The sequence below is a fragment of the Podarcis tiliguerta genome (genome assembly GCF_965153285.1).
Source record: "Podarcis tiliguerta genome assembly, chromosome: 2".
Lineage (NCBI taxonomy): Eukaryota > Metazoa > Chordata > Lepidosauria > Squamata > Lacertidae > Podarcis > Podarcis tiliguerta.
Genome location: NC_139535.1, coordinates 113937691 through 113951966, shown reverse-complemented (window position 1 = coordinate 113951966; position 14276 = coordinate 113937691). Strand labels below are relative to the sequence as shown.

At 46.5% G+C, this 14276-nt stretch overlaps 1 protein-coding gene and 1 long non-coding RNA gene across 2 annotated transcripts; both read right to left on the bottom strand.

Moving 5' to 3' along the window:
* Positions 1 to 119: 119 nt before the first annotated feature.
* Positions 120 to 1850, bottom strand: LOC310671727. The gene is made up of 2 exons (XR_014508117.1): positions 1121 to 1850; positions 120 to 407 (listed from the first exon to the last, which is right to left on the bottom strand). It is a non-coding gene; the product is annotated as an uncharacterized lncRNA (long non-coding RNA).
* Positions 1851 to 2561: 711 nt separating this feature from the next.
* On the bottom strand, positions 2562 to 9503 carry DAZAP2 (DAZ associated protein 2). Its single transcript, XM_083428140.1, has 3 exons — positions 8627 to 9503; positions 6015 to 6257; positions 2562 to 4040 (listed from the first exon to the last, which is right to left on the bottom strand). The coding sequence occupies exons 2-3, from the start codon at positions 6207 to 6209 to the stop codon at positions 3915 to 3917; spliced, it is 321 nt and encodes a 106-aa protein (XP_083284266.1). The 5' UTR covers positions 6210 to 6257; positions 8627 to 9503; the 3' UTR covers positions 2562 to 3914.
* Positions 9504 to 14276: the final 4773 nt, after the last annotated feature.

Genomic DNA, 14276 nt, shown 5'->3' with positions numbered 1-14276 from the left:
TACTACTTTTGCTTTTCCAGCACCTATAAACCTGCAGTGGTCATAACGTAAAGCATATTTACATTTAACCTTGCTTCTCTGCAGTAATAAACACTCATGCATGTGACTGAGGCTTCAAGAGAGTCATGTGAAAATCTCCAGTGTATGACAAAGCCACTATGCGTCTACTCAACTGTGCGTCTCTGATTGTACAATCCATGCAGTTTCAAACAGCTTCTCTCTCAGACTCATGCTTTACATTGTGTGTGACAATGAGGAGAAAAATGAAATTTAATCTTTCTTCTCTTTGGCTCCAGTCCCCCCCTCCCCTGCATTCTGAAATTTTGATATCAAGGTTCCTGTGGCAATTGATGCATTTTTCTGCTTCACCCTTTAAGAAGATCTGCGTTACGGTATTAAGATTGTATCTTGAGAATGTAAGTGGGTGACACCTGGCTTGAGAGCAGTACATGCGAAAAGGATCTAGGAGTCTTGGTTGACCACAAACTTGACATGAGCCAACAGTGTGACGCGGCAGCTAAAAAAGCCAATGCAATTCTGGGCTGCATCAATAGGAGTATAGCATCTAGATCAAGGGAAGTAATAGTGCCACTGTATTCTGCTCTGGTCAGACCTCACCTGGAGTACTGTGTCCAGTTCTGGGCACCACACTTCAAGAAGGACACTGACAAACTGGAACGTGTCCAGAGGAGGGCAACCAAAATGGTCAAAGGCCTGGAAACGATGCCTTATGAGGAACGGCTAAGGGAGCTGGGCATGTTTAGCCTGGAGAAGAGGAGGTTAAGGGGTGATATGATAGCCATGTTCAAATATATAAAAGGATGTCACATAGAGGAGGGAGAAAGGTTGTTTTCTGCTGCTCCAGAGAAGCGGACACGGAGCAATGGATCCAAACTACAAGAAAGAAGATTCCACCTAAACATTAGGAAGAACTTCCTAACAGTAAGAGCTGTTCGACAGTGGAATTCGACAGTGGAATTTGCTGCCAAGGAGTGTGGTGGAGTCTCCTTCTTTGGAGGTCTTTAAGCAGAGGCTAGAAAACCATATGTCAGGAGTGCTCTGATGGTGTTTCCTGCTTGGCAGGGGGTTGGACTCGATGGCCCTTGTGGTCTCTTCCAACTCTATGATTCTAAGTGTTCTGCAACAGGTGAAAACAGCAGCCCCACGGAAGTTCTCTGTCGGTCTGCAACACATGATCGACAGCCTGGCATCCCCAATGGCACTGATCTGGCACCAGCAAGGAAATGCACACACTGCGAATGACTCATTGCTTTTGGGGTTTTGCATTTCTGTATTTGTATGTTCTAAACCGGTTGTTTGCTTTTTTTTCTCAAATTCTGCAAGTTGCTTTCAAAATTTTATACGGAAAAAAAGCATTTGACCAGACCAGTTTGGAGGTAAATGTTTGCACACACTACAGAAAGGGGAAGAATCCGATGTGGCAGTGCCATTTTGGACGGCGGCCCAACATCGTATGTAGCAAACCAGCCTTCCATAAAAGCAGTGGTGTGTGATATGCAATCTTAAACGCAACTTAATTTGAAAGTTTTGGGGGTGAAATCTGTCTTGTCTATGTAAATGTGTTCAGAATTAGAGTCTTAACGCCAAACTGAATGTAATGCGAAGCCAAAAGTGGGGTACCTTTGCCTCCCTAGGCCCCAGGCAGCCTAGGCAACGGTCAAGGAAGATGAGAGTCACCTGCAGGGGCTCAAGTTCCCCACTGCTACGCTACATGCATTGTTAGGAAACCTGTCAGTATTTTTAAATCAATCACGCATTGAGATCGGAGTATGTGTTACTCTCCCCACGGCAGTTCTGACAAAAACCATTCTCACCATATGGCTGGGGATAAGAGTTTGACAGAGGTCTTGTAATGGTTCTAGGGGTTGCTCGTGCGTAAGTTGCCTTTACTCCTGGCTAGGTTGCATGGTTGAACCCTTTCTGTCAGGACAGCCTCAAGTTCCGTGGCTGCCTCAGTCGCTGGCAGAATCCGTCAGTGGGCGTTTCTTAAACCGCTTCCAGCATAGAAGCTGTTTGACGCCCAGTCGCCTTCCCCATTGCCTGGGCGAAAGTTTTCTGCGCAAGGTGGGTGTGGGCAACAGAGTACCAGTACCCTCTTCGCTGGTCTCCTGCGAAGAGTCCTGGAGCCACCTCTCTGATTCCTCCATCTCCTCCCCTTCTCCACTGGTGTTGCGCTGATTTCCTTCCCCAGCGGATGGGCTATCCCTCCTCCTACTAGGACCTTCTCCACCATCGTCCGGGAGCCTCCTCTCTGCCTCCCGATGGCAGTTCCCTGACAGGTCTGGACCACAATGCAGAAGAAGAGGGTTAAATCTCCCCTCTGCATGCTGCTGCAGTCCTAAGGACTCCACCACCAATTTTAAAAACAACTGACGGGCTTCCTAAAGACACATTTCACATTCCATGTTGTTTGACGCTAAAAGTTGAATAACGAAACGGTGTTTCACGCTGACCAGTTACAATGCACAGAGAAACAAATAAAGGCAAAACAGATTTTAAATGTTGCGGTGTTAGGATGGACAGGAATTTAAGAGGCTAAATTCAACTTTGTCACTTTATTCAAATTTTCAAAATAGCCTTTATTCTACTTGTTTTTAGTATAAAAAGTCCACAAGTTAAGTGCACCACAGTGTTTACAGAGAGACCTAGAATCCCAACCTTTCATTAACAGTCAGCTGTATGGTTGACCATGACACATACAACACACAGAAAATTAAGATAAAATATATTCACCAAATCTGATAATTTTTTTAATTCATAAAAACAAAAGCAAACAACAACAAAAAAGATTGAGGATCCCTGAAATATTCTTCTTAACTCTAATAAGACTTCATTGTACCCAAGCCACTTTGTAAAGTTTGAATCTAAAACAAAACAAAAAACCAACCCATCAAAGCCAGCACCTTTGCATGCTGATTGACATCCAACAGACCTTCTCGTCTCTCTAGCCTGAATAACATTCCATACAGTTTTGTTATCAATACACCGGGTTGCTTTTTTTTTTCCTTAAAAAAAAATTGTTTCATTTTCAGCTCTCATTTCCATTTTTATTTTGAAAAGTACAGGAAGCATTTAATGAAATGTTGTGTTTCTGGCACCAAAACATGGCTTCAGTTAGAATCTTAATGTGCAAAGGAGTCCAAGATCACTTAAGAGTGTAGAAAAAGAACATCTCGGGCCAACACTCTAGCTGCATACCTTCCTAGCAAAGGAACAGAGAGCGAAAGTGAGGAGAAGGAACTGGCTGGAGGGTTCTGAAATTGAGAACTTAGCCCACCAGTCCCGCTTCTCGAACAGGCACCTGCCATCGATGCCCTCCCTCCCAAAAGAATTATATCCGGCCACCTTTCTCCCCAGCACCACTGATTCTATGGAAGAGGAAAAGAGGATGCATTATCTTAATCCTATTCATTGGCAACAGGCATTATCTGCAAGCTTTATATGATACTTGGAAGCTAGGCTTTCTTCCAGACTTCCGTTTCTCCCCCCCGCCCCGTCCCTTTCTCACCACCCCCACCCCACCCCCTGGTTTTATATATAGTTGATTAATAAAAGCCGAAAGAGAGAGAGTGCTGCAGTGAAAGCACTCTCCAGTGGAATTAAAAGGGAAATCTGTGGGGCAGCTCAGCTCGCGTTCATTTCACAATTTAACCCCCAAAGTTTGAGAGAGGCACTCCTACCATTGCATGGTTTTTGTATTTAAAGTTTGCTTTTTTTTAATTTTTAAAAAGAAAAAAGTGCCTGAAGGGACAGGGCACCAGGAAGACACCCGGCATCATCATGTGTCTAAACTGCAACTCCAGGTTAATACGACTAAAGCGGTTACATTGTGAGAAGTGCTGACAGTATGTGATGTCGTTCCTTTACACCAATGTAGCCCCCCCCTTCTTTCACTAGATGGTGTAGCCGCCATCAGAGCCTCCCATGTAGAAGTTGCCCTTCCGTTGCGTCACTAGAACGTTGGCGCCCTGCATGACAGCCAGCTGGGCCGCGTTGGGGGGGCAGCCGGGAGGCGGGGGCTGTAAGAGAAAAACAGCAACCTGTTAACGGGGGGTGGGAAGGCATATAGAAGGCGCAACAAGCAAGCAGCCCCCAGACTGTCCATGGGCTGCCAAGCAGGGCTCCAAAAACCAGGGTTTAAACAAGAATTTGGGAGGCTGGGCAACATGGCATCCAAACCACATCCAGTCTGTGGGCTGCGTGCTAAAAAGGCAGTATTACAGCAATGTAATGCGGGTGGCGCTGTGGGTTAAACCACAGAGCCTAGGACTTGCTGATCAGGAGGTCGGTGGTTCGAATCCCCGCGACGGGGTGAGCTCCCGTTGCTCGGTCCCAGCTCCTGCCAACCTAGCAGTTCGAAAGCACGTCAAAGTGCAAGTAGATAAATAGGTACCACTCCAGCGGGAAGGTAAACAGCGTTTCCGTGTGCTGTTCTGGTTCGCCAGAAGAGGCTTAGTCATGCTGACCACATGATCCGGAAGCTGTACGCCGGCTCTCTTGGCCATTAAAGCAAGATGAGCACCACAACCCCAGAGTCGGCCAGGACTGGACCTAATGGTCAGGGGTCCCTTTAACTTTACTAATGCTTAATAACAGTGAATGATGCAGACTGTTCTGCACAAATGATCCTATAAAGTTGCCCTCAACCAAGCAAGACCGTTGATCCATCTAGCTCAGAGCTAGGAACTGTCAACTGGCAGAACTCCACCCAGGTCTGGGGCAGAGACGCCTTCCCAGCCCTACTCAAAAGACCCTTTTAGCTGAGATGTCATGGACTGAGCCTGGGATTCTGTCATTTGCTGAGCAAGTTGTCCCTGCCTCCACATACCAGCAGTGATTTACAATTGCAGATCACACAGCGGTACCAGTGGTGGGATTATATGCTTGCCCATCCACCTCGGGTGTTTCTGCAGCCAGCAGCAGTCAGCTGCGAAAAACGAACGGCAACATGCTGTGCATTGGCAGACAAAATGCAGCGCAGATTTATTTCCATACAATTTTTTTAAAAAAGGCATGGCCTAGAAAGGCAAGGCAGCAGGAGAGATGCACAGAGCAGAAGAGCTCAATGGACTGCCCTGAAGCCAACAAGCCTCCCAAAGATCCAGCCTACGGCCTTCGCCTCTCCCCGATGGTTTTGCAAAACCTAACTTCTGCAAAGCTGGGCTTTCCAGAAGAAAAGGGGGCATCCCCTCGGAAGGAGGAGATAATCCCCCTCCCAATGATAGCAGCCTACCCACAGAGGGCAAAGCATCCTTGCGGTAGCTTCAGTGCATAAACCGGAACTGAAGGTTTTATGTTCTCACTAAGGGACGCGGGTGGCGCTGTGGGTTAAACCACAGAGCCTAGGACTTGCCGATTAGAAGGTCGGCGGTTCGAATCCCCGCAATGACGGGGTGAGCTCCTGTTGCTCGGTCCCTGCTCCTACCAACCTAGCAGTTCGAAAGCACGTCAAAGTGCATGTAGATAAATAGGTACCGCTCCGGGGGGGAAGTAAACAGCGTTTCCGTGCGCTGCTCTGGTTCGCCAGAAGCGGCTTAAGTCATGCTGGCCACACGACCCGGAAGCTGTATGCCAGCTTCCTTGGCCAATAAAGCGAGATGAGTGCCGCAACCCCAGAGTCGGCCACGACTGGACCTAATGGTCAGGGGTCCCCCTTTACCTTATGTTCTTACTAAACTTTAGAGAAGCTCAGGAAAATCAGGTTGTTTGGTGTTTTCTCTGGCTGATCTCATGGCTTGTCTACCACAATTTACACCCAGAGTGAAGCTTATGGCTGAAAGACCTTCTAATCCCTGCAGAGCTGTTCATTATTTCAATAAAGAAACGCTGCCGATTCCTCTGCTGCGTTAGCACTACAGGTATTTGCTTTGATACTGCTTAGTTTGTATACCAGGTTCTCCAGCAATAAACAATCCCTGACATAATTTTTAAGCACACACACACCCCTTCCCAGACTATTTTAAAAACAAGACTCTACTTCGCCCCCTACTTACAGGAATATTTGCAGGGGCACCAGCTGCAAACCGTGCTCCGGCATCGAAGCCCCCTTCAACAAGAACAGTGGACCCAGGAGGATAGACAGGGCCCACCGGGTAAAATGCCAGGGGAACTGAAGAGCCCATTGGACCCATAGCCATGGATTGAGCCATAGGAAGATACAGGGAGGCACCAGGATAAGCTGCAGACATGGTAGGTACAGTGGCAGCTCCGGGGTGCACAAAACTTGGGCGGTAGAGCTGCAGGGAGAGAGAGAGAGAGCACAGAAAAGGTTTCTTATTCCAAGGCCCCTTAATCAGAAACCTTACACCTCAACACATCAAACTTAGAAAAAAGTGGCTTATTGCCACTGACAACAGAAATGCATCTTATTAATTTAAGAACATACGAAATGACTTGCTAAAACAGACCATTAAGCCCGCGGCATTTTATTTCTAGCAGCAGACAGCCAGGTGCTACTGGCAAACTCGCAAGCAAGAGATGTAAGGCTGACAGTCTCAGCCTGTTTGTTTGTAGCACCTGGTGCTTATCCATCATGGCATGTCCAACAGGTAGATTGCAGGGCTGTCTCAGGTAGATTGTCTTTGGCCAACCCTCCCCCCCCCCAAAAAAAAGGTCAACAGCCTCTTGGGAGTTGGACATGCCTGCCCTATAACATGTAGGGAAAAACATAAATCCATGGGACACACTGAATCCCAGCAGCTCCCTAGAATTTAAGGCAGGCATCCCCAACCTTTGGCCCTCCAGATGTTTTGGACTACAATTCCCATCACCCCTGACCACTGGTCCTGTTAGCTAGGGATCATGGGAGTTGTAGGCCAAAACATCTGGAGGGCTGCAGGTTGGGGGTGCCTGATTTAAGGCAAAACTCCTTCCCAGCCATGGAGGCCACTCCTCTAAATTTGGGGATCAAGACCAAGACTGTAAGCAAACATGCCTAGAAATTACTCTGCCGCCAACTGACCTGCCTACCTCCTCTTCCCATTTTGGAACAGAGCTACTCCATCAAAACAGAAGGAGCCATCAATTAATATCTGAACAACTGGCAGTAGTAGCCAGCGTTGAATGTTGATGCCTGGTGCCTGTTTTAAGAGTTCAAGAGTGTAAGCAGCACTATCAGCCACAGCAGCCTCTTGCTTCTAAAACCCTCCTTCATCACCTCCACAGTTTAAATTTTGACTGCAAGCTCAGGGCGAAGGCCTGTCTTCTTTGCTTGAGTTACTCAGTAAAATGTTGTGCATATAGATGTGTAACAGCAACAGTCAACACCACAAGCAATTCACATAATTTCCATTAACTATTTTAAAAATAGAAAGATTGGCCCTAGCCCATCCTGAATAAAAGTAGGTAAACACACACAAATACATTCAGCTATGATGAAATTAAAAGCTGGTATAACAGTTCATCTAAAATCCACCATCATTGCTACCTTAACCCTGGCAGCTAATAGCTAGCCACAAAAGATTTCCAAAAGATGCTTATCTCCAAATAAGTCCCCAAGAGAAGAGAGATGCAAGATGTTGGACCAGCCTGTGAGAAGGTCTCTTCACATCTCTCGGTCCTCTTGCATGAATGATAAACCCAAGAGTGTGGGGTATTGTGGGACAGAATAAATGAGGCAGTATCTTAGGCAGCTTGGGACTCAGCTGGTAAAGATGCAGGTGGACTCTCAACTCCCATCATCCCCACCAGCATAGCCAATGGTCAAGGATTATGGGAACTGTAGTCCAGCACAATCAGGTACTCCACTTCTGTGGGGAAGGGTTTGATAAAACATTTTAAAAAGGGAGAAATAAACAGCAACAACCTTGAGGTGTACTCAGAAGGCAGAAGGGAACTATAACGCTGGTATAATGTGTCCTCTGTAAACCATTGTCACTGGAAGCTGAGTCACCATGTGCTACACAATTCAAAGCCGGTTAGGCTTAGCAAAGGCGCTAAGCTCAGCAAGACCCTTATGAGAATGGTGCCATATCAACTCTTCGTTGCCACAGTGGCATGTTATGGGCATACTACGACCCCTTGTGAGATCAACAGGTGTTGACACAAAGTTTGAAAGCAAGTTGTCTCTGTTGCCATGCAGGACCCAGAGAAGCGGACACGGAGCAATGGATCCAAACTACAAGAAAGAAGATTCCACCTAAACATTAGGAAGAACTTCCTGACAGCAAGAGCTGTTCGACAGTGGAATTTGCTGCCAAGGAGTGTGGTGGAGTCTCCTTCTTTGGAGGTCTTTAAGCAGAGGCTTGACAACCATATGTCAGGAGTGCTCTGATGGTGTTTCCTGCTTGGCAGGGGGTTGGACTCGATGACCCTTGTGGTCTCTTCCAACTCTATGATTCTATGATTCTATGATTCTAGGACCCAGGATCATGATCCAGACACGCAAACATTTGCATGTGGCTAAGGCAGGGCTTGGAAAGTCTATATTTGAAGTTAAAAATGCCACAATGGGCACGTTAGTTGATAATATACTACTGTAAGCAGCAACTCCATCCCCACCATCATTACTAATCAGTACTGTTATCTTTATTAGTGGGGAAATGCCTTTGGTCTGATTCAGCAGGCCTAGTCTTACATTCTTATAAAAGAAGAACAAGGTACATACTTCAGAGTAAGCTGGAGGGGCCTCGGTGTAAGGTGGAGCCTGAGGAAGCTGTATGGTCTGTGGGAAGACTGATGGATTACCAAGAGGTTGAACCGGGTAGGAAGGCTGTGTAGGGTATTGACCTAAGAGGAAAAGTTAATCAATGTTAGCACAATTGTTCTTGCTGCAAAAGAACAGGAAGCATGTGAGGTCAGGGAAACACTCTCTTCTGGAAGCTTTATCTGAAAGAAAGAAAACAGATCTGAAAGAAGAGAGATACCTAAACAGCAGAAGGTCTAAAGACAACAAAACATCTCCTAGAAAATTACATCTGCAGGAAGCTACCTAAAAAATGAGGGATGAATGAAGTAGGCTCAGCTGATGTCATTCAAACCTGCCCTCCTACCAGGCTTAAGACCAAAAGTAGTCAATAATTGTTTTTTTAAAAAATTGATGATGCCATCTCATGGGGACCTTAAGTATCTTTCAGAAGTTAGCAAGAGAAGGACTGCTTAATCATTCTTCCCACAGACACCAAACCCATTTTCATCTATTAAACTGATTTAACAGTGAAACACTGAAATCCATCATTGGTAGTCTAATCAAGTATCTCCTCCAATGAGATTACTTTGCCCATTGGTACAGTCCCCCCAACTCATATTTCTTTCCACAGCAGGGCTGGCCTGTTTTTTACACCTCGTCATAAAGTTAGGTCATTTAACCTGTTACAAATATCTACTAGGTAAGCATTATGCAGAATTTCAACAGCAAGGAGTTAGCTTATACTTGAAACTTTGTAGGTATCTATAGAAACTGGATAGCATTGGTGTGGGACAGAATGCTCAAGCAATCAGATTGTTCTGAAAATTGAAGAGAGTCAAGCTGATCTAGAGCAGAAGTAGCCAACATGATGTTCTCCAGATGTTGTGGCAACTCCTCCCATCATCCCCAACAAGCATTACCAAGGACAATAGGAGCTGGAGCCCAGCAAAAAGTAGAGGGCACTTATGCTGGCTTCTCCCAAGCTTTTCTTAATGCTTCAGCTCCCAGGCTGCACAAGAACAAGACGAAAGGGCACAAAGAGAAAATCCCAGGACAGGGAGCTCATATCATCAGCTTCTGAGAGACCACCAATGACCCAATATTATTCTGGTTTTGTCATTCTCTCTCTCTCTCTCTCTCTATATATATATTAGTAGTTTCAACTGTAGACCACATTGACAGAAAAAGTGGTATATGAATGAATTAATACTGATTTCCCTTGCTTGGAGATTTCCCAAAAAACAGGCTGAACAGGTACTATTGCAGGCAGGAGGTGATGAATTGCAGGTCAAAATACCCATTTAGGTCACAGCTTGGACTACATGATGTACCACATAGTCCATTCCCATGTAGGCTGCATGTAAATGTACTCACTTTACAGTGAGCAACACACTGAACTTGGGCTTAATTCCAAATGCACTGACTGGCCAGAATCTGCTTGTCAAGTCAAGTAAAATACAGTTTATTGGCATTACACCTGTCATACAGGTAGAGAGTAGCAAAGCAAAAATGCAGGGCGAGATCCACTATGGAACAAAAAATGGGATTAGTGTCTGTCCAAGCAGGAGACACTCAAATCTTGTGATTAGTCTTAATGGTCACTGTTTATTCCTGTCCAGTCTTAATCAGACAATAGGTGCAGCCTCATCTGCTACCTTCCGCTGCCAGCTTCTTCCTAAGGATCTGGTACAATTTTTTCCTGTTAACTTTTCTGTGGCCTTCCTCAATTCACTGTCCTACCTCACCTTATGACCCAGACATTTACCAGGGACAAGAACAGCATCACAAACCACCTGCCTGGTTAGTGGTGATCCTATTGGGCCCATAACTGCGTTTTGAGAAAGCAGTGATGGAGCGGAGAAATGTTTATCAGTCCATGCACCCTGATAGCTCAGTGGATGGAGCATGAGAGTCTCAATCTCAGGGCCTTGGGTTTGATCCCCAGTGTTGTCCTGCATTGCAGGGGGTTGGACTGGATGACCCCTGCGCTCCCTTTCGATCTCTACGACTCTATGAAAAACACTTATCAACAAACGTTCACGCGCATTTTAATACAGTAGTGCCTGTTTGGAGGGAGGGAAATCCAAGCTACCATTAGGAACTGAATATGCTGGGTAATAATCCTGGAACACCAGGATGCGATTGGGTGCTTGGGACCTTGGGTACGTGTTTGCAGGCAGCAACAGACGACGCACACACATGCAAACACCCAGCACCTTCTCTTTGCAGACCAGATCCGCTGTGCAAAAAAGGGAAGATCACTTCCCCCCCCCACAACCACCTAATTCCCACGGGGGCTTCCCCACCTCCCCCAAAGCCCGGCATCCAATCTCCCCCCTCCTCCCTTCATCTCTGGCTTCCAGCGCTACAGTTCCCAAGCTTTTCACGCGGGCCTGATGGAAGGGAGACCCGGTCCGGGGGAGCCCGGGTGCCCCCGCAGCACTGCGCCTGCGAGCTGCCAAGGGGCCACGTGACTCCTCCCCGTGTTCCCACAGCGCAGATCTCGAAGGGGAACGGAGCCCACGAACGCCCCCCATCTTTACCCCCCACGCGGCAGCCACAGGGTTAACTTTCTGGCCAGGAGGGTTGCGTCATAGCAACCCAACATCCGCCCTTCCCCCATCCCTTCGCCCCTCCACACACAGGCCTTTCCGAGGCTTCCCATTGGCCAGGGCTGCCGCCAGTTACGGGCTAGGCCCGCAGATAACGGGACTGCGGCGCCAGCCTTAAAGGAGCAGCGCCTCGCAGCGCGCTGAGGAGACTTGGGCGGGGTTGCGGGGGGAGGAGCGGGAGGGGTCGGGAGCAGCCTCTTGCCTTTGCTGTTCATGATGGCGGCGGCGGGAAAGGCGGCTCGGTCAGCTGCGGGGGATTGCGGCGGCTGTCGGCTTCGGCGGCGGCTTCGGCGGCGGTTCTTCTCGCTCAATCACTTCCTTGTTGTTGTCGTCGTCGTCGCTGCAGCCCCGATGAGAGGGGTTACGTTCGAGCGCGTGACGTCACTCCGCAGCGCTGCCGCCAGGGAGGAAGCGCAGGGAGCGAGCGGCGGGGGCGAGGGGGCGTGGCCATAACGGCGAGGGGGCGTGGCCTTCGGCGCTGCAGAAGGTATTGAAGGAGAGAGTCGGGCAGGCGGGACAGGTGGTGGAGACGCTTGGCAGTATTATTATTATTATTATTATTATTATTATTTGTAGACCACCCTCTACCAGCAGGTCTCTGGGCGGTTACAACATAACAACACAAAATACTTAATAAAAATAAAAACAACCCAATAACCGCCCCCCCCATCCCCAACACATTTTAAAAGGGAATTGGCAGTGCTTTTTTCCCTTAAAAAATGTTTAAGGGTACTCTCATTTACCTACTCATATTGAAATACTGCCCCTCAATGAGGCCAAACAGATTCACAAAATGTTTAGGGGTATGCGTACCCCCAGAAAAAAAGCACTCACAATTGCACTCATTTCACACGCTAGCAGGGTTATGCTCAAAATTCTACAAGGCAGGCTTAAGCAGTATGTGGACCGAGAGCTCTTAGAAGTGCAAGCTGGATTTCGAAGGGGCAGAGGAACCAGAGACCAAATTGCAAACATGCACTGGATTATGGAGAAAGCCAGAGAATTCCAGAAAAACACCTACTTCTGCTTCATTGACTGTACAAAACTCTGGCAAGTTCTTAAAGAAATGGGAGTGCCTGATCATCTCATCTGTCTCCTGAGAAATCTCTATGTTGGACAAGAAGCTACAGTTAGAACTGGATAGGGAACAACTGATTGGTTCAAAATTGGGAAAGGAGTACGACAAGGCTGTATATTGTCTCCCAGTTTATTTAACTTATATGCAGAATTCATCATGTGAAAGGCTGGGCTGGATGAATCCCAAACCGGAATTAAGATTGCTGGAAGAAATATCAACAACCTCAGATATGCAGATGACACAACCTTGATGGCAGAAAGTGAGGAGGAATTAAAGAACCTTTTAATGAGGGTAAAAGAGGAGAGTGCAAAATATGGTCTGAAGCTCAACATAAAAAAAACCCCTAAGATCATGGCCACTGGTCCCATCACCTCCTGGCAAATAGAAGGAGTGGGGATGGAGGCAGTGAGAGATTTTACTTTCTTGGGCTCCATGATCACTGCAGATGGTGACAGCAGTCACAAAATTAAAAGACTCCTGCTTCTTAGGATAAAAGCAATGACAAACCTAGACAGCATCTTAAAAAGCAGAGACATCACCTGCCGACAAAGGTCTGTATAGTTAAAGCTATGGTTTCCCCAGTAGTGATGTATGGAAGTGAGAGCTGGACCATAAAGAAGGCTGATCGCCGAAGAATTGATGCTTTTGAGTTATGGTGCTGGAGGAGACTCTTGAAAGTCCCATGGACTGCAAGAAGATCAAACCTATCTATTATGAAGCTAATCAGCCCTGAGTGCTCACTGGAAGGACAGATCCTGAAGGTGAGGCTCCAATACTTTGGCTACCTAATGAGAAGGTAAGACTCCCTGGAAAAGACCCTGATGTTGGGAAAGATTGAGGGCACAAGGAGAAGGGGACGACAGAGGACGAGATGGTTGGACAGTGTTCTTGAAGCTACCAGCATGAGTTTGACCAAGCTGCGGGAGGCAGTGGAAGACAGGAGTGCCTGGCGTGCTCTGGTCCAGGGGGTCACGAAGAGTCGGACACAACTAAATGACTAAACAACAACAAGAAGTTACTGGCTGTGATAGCTAAATTTATGGATTTGTTGTAAGCTGCTTTGGGGAGCATGGTGGGAAAGTGGCAAAAAAAATCTAATTAATCCATTCATTAGGTATAATGATTTGTGCCCAAACAGAGAGAGAGGAGATCCCAGGGGAGCTTATAAAATGAAGAAATACAATAGAAAACATAGCAAACCGATGGGAAACCAAATCATTCACCAACACCCAAAAACAGCATATTCTAAAAATGGCATACTGTGCTTTCAGTAGAGTTATATAAGATTATAAAAGGCCTGGTGGGGAAGGGAGGGTTTTTCTTATGCCTTTGCCTAGCAGTGAAAGAACGAGTCCGCAGGTGCTTCCCCCACAAGAGTATTCAAAAACTGGGGCATTACCACTGAAAAGTCCCTCCAGTAGCCGCCTAGTTGGGGTTATCTTAATTGAATTAAATTTGTGGATTTAAATTTTTTAAAAAATAATTACAATACAGAACAACTTAGAAAAATGGAAAAGTATAACAGAAAACAAAAGGTGTTCCTGAAGTGTAACAAAGGCTTATTACAAAACTGAACTTCATATCCCAACTAGAAGCAAAATAGTACTGGACCTTTGACCTTACATAGCAGGACTATTATAGCTATACCTACTGATTCCAGTACAGTATTATTGTAAAGCGAAAGGTGTTCTCATTGTACACCTTTCTTGTGTACTATGCTTGGCTGTGTGTGTTTTCATCTCAGATGCTACTGCTATTAGAAAGGTGATATGGGGTGAGGGTTGTACTGTTCATATTGTTCATTTTTTGCGACTATTTTGAGTACCTGAATCCCTTTCATAAGCCTGGAAGGAAATTTTGTTCTAGAAAGAGAAACTGTTATGCACCTGGAGATCAAGAAAATCTTCAGTCAATAAATAATACAAACACTGAGAAAATC